The sequence below is a fragment of the Neomonachus schauinslandi genome, chromosome 2, assembly GCF_002201575.2.
Source record: "Neomonachus schauinslandi chromosome 2, ASM220157v2, whole genome shotgun sequence".
Classification (NCBI taxonomy): domain Eukaryota; kingdom Metazoa; phylum Chordata; class Mammalia; order Carnivora; family Phocidae; genus Neomonachus; species Neomonachus schauinslandi.
Genome location: NC_058404.1, coordinates 100,469,197 through 100,484,878, shown reverse-complemented (window position 1 = coordinate 100,484,878; position 15,682 = coordinate 100,469,197). Strand labels below are relative to the sequence as shown.

General features: G+C 33.7%; 1 protein-coding gene across 2 annotated transcripts in view; it reads left to right on the top strand.

Moving 5' to 3' along the window:
* The window catches only part of SPATA5 (spermatogenesis associated 5), a 340,134-nt gene that overhangs the window by 118,964 nt on the left and 205,488 nt on the right, over window positions 1-15,682 (top strand). For both annotated transcript variants that reach the window (XM_021681474.1, XM_021681475.1), the window contains one exon: window positions 738-864. In XM_021681474.1, coding sequence (XP_021537149.1) covers window positions 738-864 — 127 coding nt within the window. The remainder of the gene's footprint in view (window positions 1-737; window positions 865-15,682) is intronic.

The following is a 15,682-nucleotide window of genomic DNA, read 5'->3' as shown; positions in this document are numbered from 1 at the left end:
TTGTAGGGCCTTGACTGTGTAATGTAAGGGTTTTGTTCATTGGTAAAACCTGTTGAATTTCCTTATTAATAATATTTAGTTTTGTTTTGGATTTTTTTGTCAAAGGAAATGTGATTAAATTATAGTATGTCTGGGTGGCTTTGTGATTGACCTGGTACATTAACGAAAGGCACATAATAACATACCTTTCTTTGCCTGTTTCTCCAGATATGGGGATTGTGATCATTACCTACCTGCTGATGTTGCTTAAAAATATTAATATTTTAAAATACCAAGATACATCAGAAATATCCCATTTGTTATGGGTAAAGAGTGTAAAGAGTTTTTTTGTTTCATATAGGCTTTAAACTTCATGTGAGGAATGGGTTTTTATTTTGTTTCTTTATTCCCAATTCCTGTCAGTATGTTTTCCATATAAAATGTAAATATTGTTTAAATTACACGATTGTGTATGTATTTGATGAACTGCTTTAAATAATCTTATAACTTGCTTCCCAGATCTTATATATTTCATTATTGGAGAGAAAATGAACATGATTGTTGAAGGAGGAAAAGAAATGATTTGAATATAATTAATTTTGGGGTATGGTAATTCAACAAGTAATGAATTCTGAAGCAAGCATTTTATATTTTGAAGCAGACATAATTTTTCTTGTTATAGAATATACAGTCTTTTAAAAGTAATAAAGTACTTGGGGATAGGTAAAGAGTTTTAAAACTATATTTTTAAAAATCAGTTCTTTAGGTGCTGGGAACGTAGCTGACCGTGTTCTGGCTCAGCTCTTAACAGAAATGGATGGCATTGAACAGTTAAAGGATGTGACAATTTTGGCAGCTACTAACCGCCCAGATAGGATAGACAAGGTAAGAAAGAAAGCAGTGCGAGTGTTGTAAGAACTGGATCATTTGATTATGTTAGCTTTTTTTCATTTAGTAATTACAAATTACTTTGTAATCAGTTTTTCATTTAGAGGATCCCGAAAATCTTAAACTAAAGGAAATGAAAAGAACAGAGTAAAGCTTCTATGTTTTTATTGCTTATGGTTTGGTATTAATGAAACTATTCTGTAACCCCTTGAATTTCCCCCCTCATTGTTGCATCAAACTTTCAGATGGAGAATTGAAGTTCTGAAATTCTTTTTTTGTTTGTTTATGTCATCGATTTATTTTTGAGACGTTTTTAACATTTTCATTCATACTAAGGTAAATTTCTGGATATTTAGGACAAGTTAGACTGAAGTTATTAACAGCTTTTTAGAATTCTTTGTCTGCAGTTGCTTTCAGAGTGATTAGAATAAGAGTGACAGTGGATTTTATCTAAGAAATTACTTAGGCTCTAGCAATAAACTAAGCTATACAGTTGCAAAATTAACCCTTTCAAGGTATTGCTACCACTTTTTCTCCCTAGGTCAGAGTTTAATAAAGGGAATTCACTAAATTTTAAATGTCTAATTTCTACCTAATGTATAATTTTTTGCAAGGATTTAAATTAAGAGTAAAAATTTTCTCCTGTAGCATGAACCAATTTTTCTTTTTTCTGTTCACATTATTGCTTCATATAAATGACCTTATGAGCTCCTCTCTCCTTCCCTGTGCATAAATATACCGACTTTTAATTTTAAAAATGGGATTTAGAAAAAATCCTTGCAAAGATATGAAAGGAGCTTTTATGTGGAAAGCAAGCTTTGCTTTCATTCAATTAGGTATTTTACTATGCCATAAAGACCTTTGAGTCAAATACAGGTGAGAAAACTTTTTTTTAAGAAGAAAGGTGTGTTCTGAGCACTTACAGGATCTGGGTCCATGCTCAGATACCTCTGATGTCTATGGAAAAAAAAAAAAAGATAGGACTGTATTTTAACAAGTATCATAGAAAGTACTAAAAGAACCCTAGAAGTTACCTAATCCCACCTTTGTTTCACAAATAAAGGTGCTGAATCCAGAAAAAAACTCCTGGTAAGAATATATTATATTTTATGATATTTTCTCCTGGTTACCCCATGGCTAATGAGCTCTAAAATTTCTTTGGTTTCCTTCTCTACAATGCCTAATCTAATAGTTGTCTTTTTTGGTTTCTTAATAGAGTATGTATTCACTGTTAGATACATTTCTTGAAATAGGGCTTTCTCTGGGTTCATCTAAATCAAGCCATATGATTCAGCTTGATTGGTGCTTGTATTAGTTTTCTCTTACTGTGTTACAGATTACCTCAAATTTAGCAGTTTTACACAACACCCATTGATTAGTATTTCTGTAGGTAGGTCAAAATCTGGGAATGGCACAACAGAGTTGTCTGTTCCAGAGGCTCACTACGGGCTAAAAACAAGGAGTTGGCAGGACTATATCGTTGTCAGGAGCTGGTATTCCTTTTCTTTTTTTTTTTTTTAAGATTTTATTTATTTATTTGACTGAGAGAGGCACAGCGAGAGAGGGAACACAAGCAGGGGGAGTGGGAGCGGGAGAAGCAGGCTTCCCGCCGAGCAGGGAGCCCGAGGTGGGGCTCAATCCCAGGACCCTGAGATCATGACCTGAGCCGAAGGCAGACGCTTAACGACTGAGCCACCCAGGTGCCCCTGGTATTCCTTTTCTAATCTCATATGATTGGGTCAGAATTCATTTCTTGTGATTGTAGGCCTAAGGACTAAATTTCCTTACTGGCTGTCAGCTGGGAGCTACTGTCGCTCCTAGAGACCCCCACATGGCCTCTTCCATCTTCAAAGACAGCAGTGAGAATTGCCATCATATTTTATCCCTCTTATGCTTTAAAATTCTGTTGCCAGGAAAAGCCCAGTGTCTTTTAGTGTCATCTGATCAGGTTAGGCCCAACAAAGGAAAATCTCTCCACCTTCAAGTCAGCGGTTTCAGGACCTTAATTAATTACATTTGCAAAAGCCCCTCACAGTAGCACCTAAATTAGCATTTGATTGAATAACTGGGAGAAGGTGTGAGTCCACTAGGGGACCAGAATCTTGTGACTCTACTAGAAGTCTTCCTACCACAGTGCTCTTCAGCTTCTTCCCCCCACTACTATCTGAATTCTGTTCCAAGTCCTAAGAACAACTTCTAACTTCCTCAGAGACCAGCTTATCCTTGCCTGTCATATAATTGGCTATGAACCAGCTCCTCTGAAATGTTCTTGTTCTGTGGAATCTGCTGTTTTCTCAGATGCAGCATTTCTTTGCCTTGCCTTGTCCAAATATATCTTTCTTCAAATTATACATATAATCTTTCTTAAAATAGGAAAGGATAAACAAATTTAAACTCCTTTTGTAAAGGATACATTTTTTCATGTTCTTTATACGTGTAACACTTTGTAGGTTTGTTACTTAATAGGGTGGAATTGTTGATTTATAATCTGTTTTGCTTTTCCCCCCTTAAGACCTAAACTGAACCCTAACTGTTGTGTTTTACAGTAGATCTAATTTATCCTAGCTTTTTACCAACACCTGGTACAAAAGACCTTTAGAAATTTTAAAGATAAACCTAGAGATTAGACGTTATTCTTGGGCCACTGTAAGGTTTGGGGCCTTTTTCAAAGCTCAGCTTTCTAAAGTCAAAACCTTTCCATTCTCTTTAGGATAGTTTAGTCTGTGGATATCTTGGATCTCTTGGAAAAAATACTTAACTGGATTTTGGGCAGAAGTTGTTTCCAAAGACAGGAGATTTAAGGGATGGAAGTGGTTTTTCTTTTTTTTACATTTCAAAGATTTTGCATTGTTTTCGTGTTTCTTGCCTGGTGATAATATTTGCCTTAGGAAGGCATATGCTGTGTTTCATTAACAGCAACTCATAAGTGAGTCTTCAACATCACAGAGTTTCAGAAATTGAAGTTTGGGAAATATCTTGCCGAACTTCTAGCCATGTTTTTTTATCCTTTTTAAAATGTTACCTTGAATTCATCAGTTCTAAAAACATGTGATTGTACAAAATAAGTGTTTTAAGTATCAATATTAATTCACTGTTAATACCTTGATTTATTGACCTCTTTAAGATGTTTCAGAGAGAAGTATAAACATATGCAAACATATAGTATGTATAGATCCATATTTGTATGTATGCTTGTATGTTTGTATGTATACATATATATGCATTTACGCACATACTTTGATGAGTTTTTGAATATTAGAAATCCAACTTTTTTTAACCAACTAATTTTGGATGAGCACATTTAAATTAAGATTGAAAGTATTTGCTAACTAGGTACAAAGACTTATTTTCACTAGGTCAGGGAGATTCAGATTTTTCAAAATTTATAATGTTTAATTTGTAAAGGATTAAATAATAAAATTATTCCTGGCAGCAAAACATAAAATTGGTAAATGGGAAAAAGCATTTTTGAGTGGTATAAGAATGGTTTCAAGATCATCAAATGATGTGCTATGCTTTCAAGTACAACTTTGAATTTAGTACATTGCACCAGGGTCTAAATGTTCTGCCTATTGTATTCTGTAATTGTGCAAAAAAAAAACCCAAAAACCCCAAACTTTAAATAATCAGTGATTTTTGTAAAAAAAAAATTATTTTCTATTTCAAGTAGAATTCCATATTTGTGTGGAATATGGATTTTTTCTTTTTTTTTTTAAGATTTTATTTATTTATTTGACAGAGAGAGAGAGATCACAAGTAGACAGGCAGGCAGAGGGAGAGGAAGAAGCAGGGAGCCTGATGCGGGGCTTGATCCCAGGATGCTGGGATCATGACCTGAGCCGAAGGCAGACACTTAACCGACTGAGCCATCCAGGTGCCCCGGATTTTTTTTCTTAATTGTACTTTTGTTACTACTCATATGATACATACTATATCAAAAGTCATTTTTCTTTGCAGACTTTTTCCTCTGAAGAACTATTTTAGAGCATTATTTGTATATTATTTAATACTACTATAAAAAAGAAGTTTCAGTGCATGTGTGATTATAACATGGTGTTTGTTCAAAATGTGTCCTGAAGGTCCCGGTAGAAACAAAACAATCTTAAGAGACAATATAAAAACAAAAAAACTTCCTGTTATGAAATGAATAGACCGTTTCCACCACCTGCCTTGTCTGGACGAAACTGTATTAGGAAGAATATGGGTGACAGAAGAATTAAATTTCATGTGCTGCTAAAAAGTAAAGTTTTTTTTTAGCTTAAAACTGGAATTAAAAAAAAAAGACTGTTCTAGTGTCAAAGAAATAATACAGTTGGTCTAACCTTGGCTAAATTTAATTAGGGTGTTTGGCCTTGTAAATTAGCTGGCCTACTTTACCATCCTGTTGTCTGTTAACCCACAACCTCTATGTCATGGGGACCTTAAGTTAGTGTGTTAAAAGGGTGAGGATTCTTGGACTGCCAGAGGAGTGAAATTGACATCATTGTGTCACCTATATGTTGTGTGTATTTAGTGTCTTTTATGGACAGTATTTCAATTTCATGTAGTTTGGGGAAACTAAAGCTGGAGTTTCTTGGGGATTCTGGTGGTTCAGCAAAGGAAGTAAGACACATAGCTCAAGAATCACATTGTTCTATTTCCTGCTATGTCATATTTACATGTCAAATACATTAGCTGTGATGTAGCACACTAGGCTAAGTAAAGTGATTGCTTGTGGTTCCTGGTGGTATCCTGAAGTCTCCATAGACTTTTATGCCTTACCCTCTCCTCCAGCTAATAAGTGAGGGAAGAGAAGTCATATCCTCAAGTGTCCATTTTACATAAGAATGACAAGATGTGAAGGATAGGTGAAGATTAATGAGATTGTATACTGTCAAGTTGACACATTGTCTTTAGATGGATGGTGGTCTGGATTTCCTCAGTATCGAGAGACTTTAGAATAGCAAACAACTGAATTTTTATTGATGCCGAAATAACAAAGAGCCCAAACTGTAGGAGTTTATATTGTTCTTTGTTAGGCTGTTGATTATGTGGCCCCTTTAGAAGAATATAATGTCCAGTCCATGGCATTCATGCATTTGTGTTGAATATTAAGAAATGGTCATGTCTTCTTTCCCAGACATTAAAAAAAACCTCAAAATAGTTTAGTTTTATGAATATTTTTTAGTTTAGTCATTTGGTTACTTTTAGTACTGATGCCTAGTATATAACAGGCTTTCCATAATTATTACTACTATAAGGTATATAGCCTATCAACCTAGTTTTCTTATAATAGTAAATTGGTAGAATTTTGAAAATTCTGCTCTGAGTCATCTATGGATAAGATTGTTCAATTGAGGAAAATTTTGGAAGTTATATAGAAATATTCAATAATTCAGGGTTCAGAATCATTTTCTAACTTAGTATGTTTAGCTCATGGATATGATAAACTGGCATTAATTTTCCTTCCAGTTTTTCTGGAAGAGGAAATGTGCTTGATGGGTTAAATATGACATAACATTTTTATTTCTTAAATACTGCAAATTAAAAGTTGGTTTTATGATATCTAACATGGGAAAAACTTAATTAGCATGTTTAGAAATGTTGGCAAATGAGAATATAAATATATGTGGCTCCCAATTTTCAAGTGACTTGGGTTCCAAAAATACCTTTAGAAGAGAGTATAGATATGTTGGTGGATGGCTTTTCTCCTTACCTTTCCTAGTTGTAAGTGCCATTCTTTTAATATTGCTGTTCTCAGCTAAGTTGGAACTAAAAAACAAGCTGCTTGACCTAACAGACAATCCTTAATATTAATTAATATTAACAATTAATATTAATCCTTAATATTGTTTATCAAAATGATGTAGAGAGTCTTGGGGATTATAAGGTGAGCTGCAATGTGGTCAGGCCTGGAAGGCCTCCTCCAAGTTCATCTTCCAGTTTCATCTTTACCTTCATTTTACAGGACTCTCAGAAGTGGTTTTATCATTATCAATAGGTGTTTGTGTGTTTGTTTTGTTTTTTTAAAGCTCTAAGTGTTTTCACCATATCCATTATGGTAGCAGCTGTAAGGGTTTCAGCTTTGGGGATGGATGATTGGGAGAAATGACAAGAGAAGTGGGTCAGATGTTGTATGTATATATGGGTCATACCCCATTGCTAATTAGGTAAAGGCTGTTTATCCCAGCGGTCAGCAAACTGGCCAACTACTTGTTTTTGTACCTCTCGTGATCTAAGAATGGTGTTTATATATTTAAATGGTTGAAAAATATGAAAAAGAAAAATTATTTTATGAGATGAAATTCAAATTTCAGTAAGTAAAACTATTGGGTTCCAGTTACCCGAATTCGTTAACGTATTGTCTGTGACTTCACTTGTACTACTGTAGTAATTACAGTATCGTACAGTATTTATGGCCCACAAAACCTAAATTATTTACCATTTGGATCTTTATAGAACAAATTTACTGACCATTGATCTGTCCTTGTAGGCTTTTAGAAGTTTAGTAATGTCTCTTAATGTGTGTCATTCATATATGAGTCACAACATTTTTCTAAAGGTTGTTTAAATATATTGCATTAATTTTCTGGGGCGTCTGGGTGGCTCAGTTGCTTAAGCATCTGCCTTTGCCTCGGGTCATGATCCCAGGGTCCTGGGATTGGGTCCTGCGTCGGGCTTGCTCTGAGCTGGGAGCCTGTTTCTCCCTCTCCCTCTCCCCACTCATTCTCCTCTCTCCCTCTCTCTCTTAAATACATAATAAGTAAAATCTTTAAAAACATATATATTGCATTAATGGCTTATAATAAATAATAGGAAGGTTGTATTCTTGTTCTTTCAAGTACATTCCATCTCAAAAATTCTTTTAATATTTAACCTTTTAAAATGTTTTTTGGACTAAATAATTATTATTTTCAATTGAATGACTCACCAAAATCCATAAATCTAGAAATGCAGTTTTTTAATTGTATGAATAGTGTATTCATGGCACTTGAATCTTAAAGTTTCATTGGTTTTTAGTTTTTTTATAATTGTGAGTTGAATGCCCTTTTTAGTATTATCATAGGAATTTTCAGGAAGGGATATTTAAATTTTAAGGAATTAAGATTCTATGTTTAGATGTTTGGGGAATAATATTTGATTTCAACATGCAAATAGTACATTTAATCTTCTGTTAGAGTGCGTATTGCCCTTGACACCAGGGTTGTGAAAGAAATTAATTTTTTCAAGATTGGAGAGAACTTGGAAGGCTTTGATAGTCTAGTTATCCTTCTGATACATTAATCCCCCTGCCACTGTAAAATTTCTACCCATCACTTCTCCATCCTTTTCTTATTCACCAAACTGATGGGAGAGTGGAGACTTATTATCTCTTGAAATAGATTACTCCGTCTTTGTCTCAGACTATTTTTAGGAATTTTGTTGTTCTACTGAACCAGCTGCTGTGTGTCTCCCCAAAGCTTCAACATACCAGCCAGAAGTACAGTTTTTAATCCTTCTTCTAATATGGTTCTTCTTTATTTTTGAAAACTATTATGTGTTTTATCTTTACATTCTATCTCGCCAACTAGTCTTCTCTTCTCCAGGCTTGACATCTTGTTTTATTTCGTCTTTGGCATTCTTATCCTTTTTTTTCCCCTCTGAACTGTTGTCCATTTGTTCCTTTCTCTCTGAAATTATGGCATCCACAGATGAATATACTGTAATAGGTTGTAGTCTGATGCCTTTAATCTGAATACCATGTCTTCTGCTAATGGATTCCAGGATTGTGTTAGTTTATTTGCCAGCTGAATCACACTGTGGACTGCTGTTGAATTTAAAGTCATCAAGAACAAAACAAAAACAAAACCAAGAAGCCCAAGTCTTTCAAACTCAGAGTCTTCTGCTGTTATAGCTTCCCCGCCTTGGGCTTGTGTTATTAATTTGATTTAAGTCTTAGAAGTTGAGCCCACAGTGTGATTAGATCTAGAGGTCTTCCTTCAAGTTCAGCTCCTCTGAGCTTTTCCTACTTTTCATATGTTTCCCAGAGATTTGTTTTTCCTTAAGTCCAAGTGGTTTCCCAATAGTTTCTGCTAGCCAGCTGCTAGGGCTTTCATCCTTAGAAGTAGAGGACTTAACTCTTACAGAATTTATCGTATTAGGTCTGATCTTTTTGATTTGTCATTTGTGGGATTCTGTTTCTGCCATTCCCTATATGTGTCTTATATGTATTAATAGTAGAGGCCTTATATATCTTAATTATCCAGAAGAATTTCTGTATTCTGTAGCTTTCTGACTTTTTGAAAAATAGTTTAACCTATATAATTTAAGAAAGTAAAAATTCACCTAATTTACCTTAAGAATACATATTCTGAAATGCTTTCTGTTTTCTCCAATGAAAATAGACAAGATAAGACTTAAATTATATTCAATGAAATTTAGAAATGAAATTATTTAAAAGTATTTTTTTTAGCTTTAAAAGAGTGCTGAAATATGTAGTTAATGTCCTCATCACTTCCACTTTTATAGCTGCAGTTTCATGAATTTGTGATACTACAGGTATTGTATTGTATGAGGAGCTGTGTAGTTTTCTTCTTTGAACATTTTGTTTATAGTGTTTTGGCCTCAGGCCTTCCCAAACCTTAGCATTTCTAGATGAGTTTTTGGAGTATGCATAGCATTGGAGAGGGGCCTTTGCATCATGTAAGCAGTTTAACTGGAGAAATGAGTCTAGAGGAAAAGGAGATTGGCACATGTAATGGATGCCAAAGATGATAGGGACTAGAATGTTATATGTAGAATGTGATAGAAAGACCTGAAACTGATAGCGAGAAACGAGCAATGGGAGAAATGAGGCAGACAGACACAGATTTGGGGATCTTTGTTTCTCATTCTAGCTCTGTTGCTCACAAACTATGTATCCTTTGAAATTATTTAGCCTCTCTGGACAACTATTTCTGAACCTGTCAAAAGTGTACTAGATAATTTGGAATATGTCATTAATGACCCAAAATTCTCTTATGTTGTGACTTAGAGACAGATAATAATAGATTTTCCAAATGCTACATAAAAGGATGCTATTTACCAAACAAATTTCTGAGTTTTTTTTTTTTTAAAGACTTTTTCAGGTGTCACCTCCTCAAACTTTCATGTTGCTGAAAAGTTCTTTTCTTCAAACATGTTATAAAGCAAGCAAATATCCAGGTGTGCAAAAATGACTTTTCTTTTTAACCACTTGATTGTCAGAAAAGGGGGGAAAGCCATAAATCAGCCTTAAGGCTGCTGTTGTGTAATAAAAACTTTGGTTGACAGTTGAAGAACACCTTAACTTTTTCACTGAAAATTTATTACTCTTAGAAAAAGGAAAACTTGTTGAGCTGCATATTTTCTCCTTTCACAGATGTCTGATCAGTTTTACAATATCTGTAATGTTTTGGTCTACTTAATATGCTGGTTTTTTTTAAAACTTCAAATGAATGTAGAAATGATTTTGAGTTAGAGCAGAAATGTCTAAATATATGATTATTTAAAGTTGAGTCACTTTTAAATTTGAAAAAGCTTCTTCACATGTATTTTTAATGCTCCTAGGATCTCATATTTGATGTTCAGTGCAGCCAAAAACTAAATCTGAAGCCCTGTATTGAATGTTTAAGGTCATTTGTAGAAGGGCTAATTTGGGGATTATTTTTTAAGTGCATAGATAGTATTAACAATACTGTGCCATTTTGGTGCCTGGCATTCTATTCAGAGAGAGAGAGTATGTGTGTGTGTGTGTGTGTGTGTGCGTGTGCACTTTTGGAAGGGGTATGCAAAAGTATCAGAGAGGTACATAATAAAAGAAACCTCAGTTCTTTTCTTTAGGATATGTATGATCTAATAAGAAATACGCAAATTTTGAAGCATTATTATCATAAAACATGCACAGTCTACACCTTGTTTGCAATATTTTACTGGCATATACATTCACCATAGATTTGGAAAAAATGGATCTTCAATCTAATAGCCTCTGGTCTCTATCATGTGTTGGTCTCTGTGAATTTGGTATTGCAGTTACTTTGTTTGGACACAAGGTGGTGATACTTACCTGAAATGTTTTCTGAGTGTTGCATCTGCTGCCTTTAGAGGCTTCCCCTCCTCCATTCGGAGGATGAGTGGCTTAAGGAAATGAGTGGAACTGGCTTTGCTTTAAAAAAATAATAGTTGAAATTTGTGTGTGTGTGTCCTACCATATATAATTTATTTAACAAATTGTGATTTAATATTAAGTGTAGGTTTATGTAAATTTGGGTTGGGGTGAGGTAGGAACATTGAGAAAAGGGAAAGTTGAACAGAGGAGAGGGAACTAGCAGTCATTAGGTATATACTAGGCCCTTGTGTGCTGAGTGATATGCTTATGATCTCTAATTGATTCTAGTCAAATATAAGCATATGTATTTTACACAACACTAGTGTATTCCTTAGCTCAATAAATTGTGTAATATTAGTAGTGCTGTGTATGTTCTCTCTTGTAAAAACTGTGGTATACCATCAGCCAGTGTAGTAGATTTTTTTATTTCAAAGTTTAAGTGAAGTTATCAATCTTTTTTAATAAAAAGTTTACTATATAGTTACATGTACACTTAAATATGTAGCAGTTATTCAAAAGAAATGAAAACAGTTGTCTACACAAAGACCTGTAAGTAAATGTTTATAGCAGCAAAAATTCATAATCACTAAACAGCCCCAAATATCTATCAACTGATGAATGGATAAAGAAATTCTGCTATGTTCATACAATGAAATGCCACTTAGCCATAAAAAAAGAAACACATTTCTAATATATGCAGTAAGATGAAAGAATTTTAAAAGCATTACGCCAGGTGAAAGAAGCCAAACACAAAAGGTTACAGAATATGCTGACTGATTCTATTTATGCGACGATCTGGAAAAGGCAGGACCACAGGGACAGAAATCAGATCCAGGAGTTGGGGGGGGAAGGGATTGACCACAAAGTGCCATGAGGGAACTTTTGGGGATGATGGAAATATTCTACATTTTGGTTGTGGTGGCGATTATAGGACTATATGTGTTTGTCAAAACTCTTCTAACTATAAAACTAAACATGGTGAATTTTACAGTATATAAAGCATACCTCAATAAACCTGACCATTAAACATGCTTGAAAAAAAAAACTTTTTAATTGTAAATGCAAAGGAAAATGTCAGCTCTGCTTCAGCAACAGTTTCTCTTCACTTGGAGGTAAAGCATTTTGCATCCCAGCTCTTTCCCAGCCTTTGCTTATCTTTTGATAACTCATTTACGCAGACCTCTCTTTGTCACTGCCTTAGCAGACTCAGAACTACCCTAGCAAAGATTTTGCTTTCAAGCATTGCTACCCAGCTTTCAGTGCAGAAGGAGGTAGAATTTTAGTGCCAGAAAGATTCTTAGAGAATTTGGCTGGCAAACTAGAGATTTTACATATAAATCTTTTAGAGAAGTTATTCAGTAACAAAAGTCAGTTTGTTATGCATATATTAAGGACAGTTTCCAGTCTGGTTCTTATTGTAATAAAGTATAGCTAAAATTATTAAAATATACTTTTATCCCCCCCCCCTTCCTGTGCTAGATTTACTTCTGTCTCCTGGAAGGGACAGTGCAGGTGAACCAAACAAGTGCTTTGGATCATTATGTTACATATCAAGTAATAGTGTTTACCTTTTAGCAGCTTTTCAATCTATTAAGCCAGTAAAATCTATGGCCTGAAGGTTACGTTTGATGACAGACTTATTCAGAAGTATGTTTTGTTATGGAAAAAATGCTAAGCCAATTACAATACTAGTGCCTTTTGGAAATCTTGATTCTGAAGCTTCTTTTTTTTTTTTTTTACTGAAGTACCAAAAAAAGCGTATTTGATGTAATAAGATAAAAGCAAGAGATAGTATATTTTATCGAAGTAAAAAGGTGAAAAAAATTGAATATTAATGTTTGAGAAGCACATTTAGGATGCTTTTGGATATTCAGGAGTTCTTCATTAAATCCATGTTTTCAGGCTTAATGATGTATTTACTTCCTCATGATGAAATATAGATGTGTTTTTTCAAAGGCCAAGTAGAAGGCTCATATTTTATTAAAAGTAGTATCCTATGAGGTAGTCATAGGTCATTACTGCTGAGGAACTATTACTTAGAAAGATTTAGTAAATGGCCTAATTCAGTGGAGCTGGCAATGTAACAAATCCAAGCAGTTTAATTTCAGAACTCATACTTTAAACCACTAAATAAATTCTTAAATTCTGTGTTAGACTTAATGTCTTTGAATTGATTGTATATTTAATATTTTGATCAGCTTTTGCTTTGTATTTATAAACTTGAATTCCATCTCTGACATTTGCATTGTATTATCAGATGACTGGTAGGCCTCTGTGTATGTGTTCTCTCTCATAAAAACTATGGTATACCATCAGGCAGTGTAGTAGCTTTATTCACAGTTTAAGTGAAGTTATCAATTTTCACTTAACAAGCAAAAAGGGAGAAAAGGAAAGAGGGAAAGGAGAGAAGGAAGGAGAACTGGAGTTTGTGTGTGTTGTTGTTGTTGTAGTTATGTTTTGTTTATTCGATTTAGTTGACTAGAATTGAAAAGTAAACATTAGCAAGTAAATAAATTTACTTTTATATATCTAGGAAAATTTAACAGAAGATTTAAGGCAATTAGATAGATACAGAATAAACTAAGCAGAGATTAGAAAACTTCTGTGCTCTCTGCCTGTTTTTGTAAAGTTTTATTGGAACATAGCCACACTTACTGTTGCGTAGACCAATTAGGCAACAAGATAAAAATATTTGCTATCTGGCCCTAGGAGAAGAAGTTTGCCAACCCTTGAACTAAATTTTGGATCAGTACTATTCAGATAAACTGTTTATTGGCTTAGAATGAGTCATCCACCAAATATTTATTGAGCACCTGCTACGTGCCAGCCAGTGTTCTAGGTGATGGAGAGGCAAAAACAAACATGTCCAACAAAAACGTTTGACTTTCTTTTTTATTAATAATTATAACACAGGTTACAAAATGCTAGGAATTGTAATAACTGGGAAATGCTCATAAGACAGATCTCATTTGTCTGAACCAATAATAATACTCCACCTCTTGGGCAGTGACCCTATTAATTATCTGATGCTACAGATTCTCCAGCTCCTTTTCTCTCTCTGGTTCTTCTGATCCCCTTTTATACTACTCTGCTGTTTTTTCTATAGATTTATTACCATACAGTTTACTTAATTATAGCATTTATTATTGTCTCTCTCCCCATGTAAGCTTCATAAGGGCAAGGATTTTTATTGTTTACTGATTTATCCAAGTGCCTAGAACTCATAGTAAGCAGTTAGTATGAAGGAGACCTGCCTTACATATTCTTATTAGCTGTATCAGTGCATTTGGAAAATATCAGCTTTTTCATCAGCTATAATTTTGCTGATTTGAAATGAAAATAATTTGCTGAGCTAACTTGTGTATCTCTTTAACTTGTTTTATATGTTCTTCATTGAGAAAACTAGTATTTCTTACTTTTTTACCTCATTTTATCACCAGTAATACACTGTTTATGTAGTTTTTTCTTGGGAGTGATAAATATTTAGTAAAAGATGTTTTGGGTAGTTCAGTAATATATTTATTGAATAGAAAAATACATACCAAGATCAGAGCTTATGTTAACTACTCTGATGGCCTTGTGGAAGTAATGTGAGTGCACGCTTGATCACCATTAAAATAATTAAAAATAATTTCTCGTAAAACTTCTTTCTTTTAGTTATATTCATGAGCATATTTTGGTGATAATTGATTGCTCTGCCTACACAGTTTGCAGAATGGGTAAGAAGAAGAGTGTTTTGCAGCCAGGTTTCCTTATGTTGATATTTCACATCCACATTTGTGACCTAAACCTGCATCCAGTGAGAAAAGCCAAATGTTCTCATAAGCAACAAGGATTTTGTTCATGGAAAACAAAGAAGTAAAAATATAGTTCAAACAAAGCTATAATGTGTATATTGAATATTATAGATAGATCTATCTATATAAATATGAAAATATTAATATTATATGTCTTATGCACTTAACTGTAGGATTTTTTCATTGGTGTTGTATTAAAGGAAAAAAATACAAAATTGAATACATGCAGGGAATCCAAAATCCAGAAATATAGCTGATAACAATTATCACCACTTTTAATTGAGCAGGCATACATCATCTGTAATTCTAATGACCCTGCAAAGTAATATTTGTTTACATTTTGAAGATCAGGAAACTGATATTCAGAGAGATTAAATGACTTGCCATGGTTCAAGAACTAAGTCATAAAGGCAGTATTGCAAGGCAGGGCTTCCTGTTCCTCTAAATACCTTATTTTTTATCCTATAGCATGTCCATTTCTCATGTATTGTCATGATGTGCTACCACATGACTATATTCTGTATCTGTATTTGTTTAAAAATTTTACATTTTATAACATTTACACTATATAGTTGTTGTTTTTTAAATTTTTTACCATTGTTTTATTGTTTATTCACTTTTTATTTTTTAATTTTATTTTAATTCCAGTATAGTTAACATACAGTGTTATATTAGTTTCAGGTGTATAATATAGTGATTCATCATTCTATACATTACTCAGTGCTTATCATGATAAATGTACTCTTAATCCCCTTCACCTATTTCATGCATTCTCCCACCCACCTCCCCTCTGCTAACCAACAGTTCTCTTTAGTTAAAAATCTGTTTTTTTGGTTTCTCTCTTTTCTTTGTTGTTGTTCATTTGTTTTGTTTCTTAAATTCCACATATGAGTGAGATCATATGGTATTTGTCTTTCTCTGACTGACTTATTTC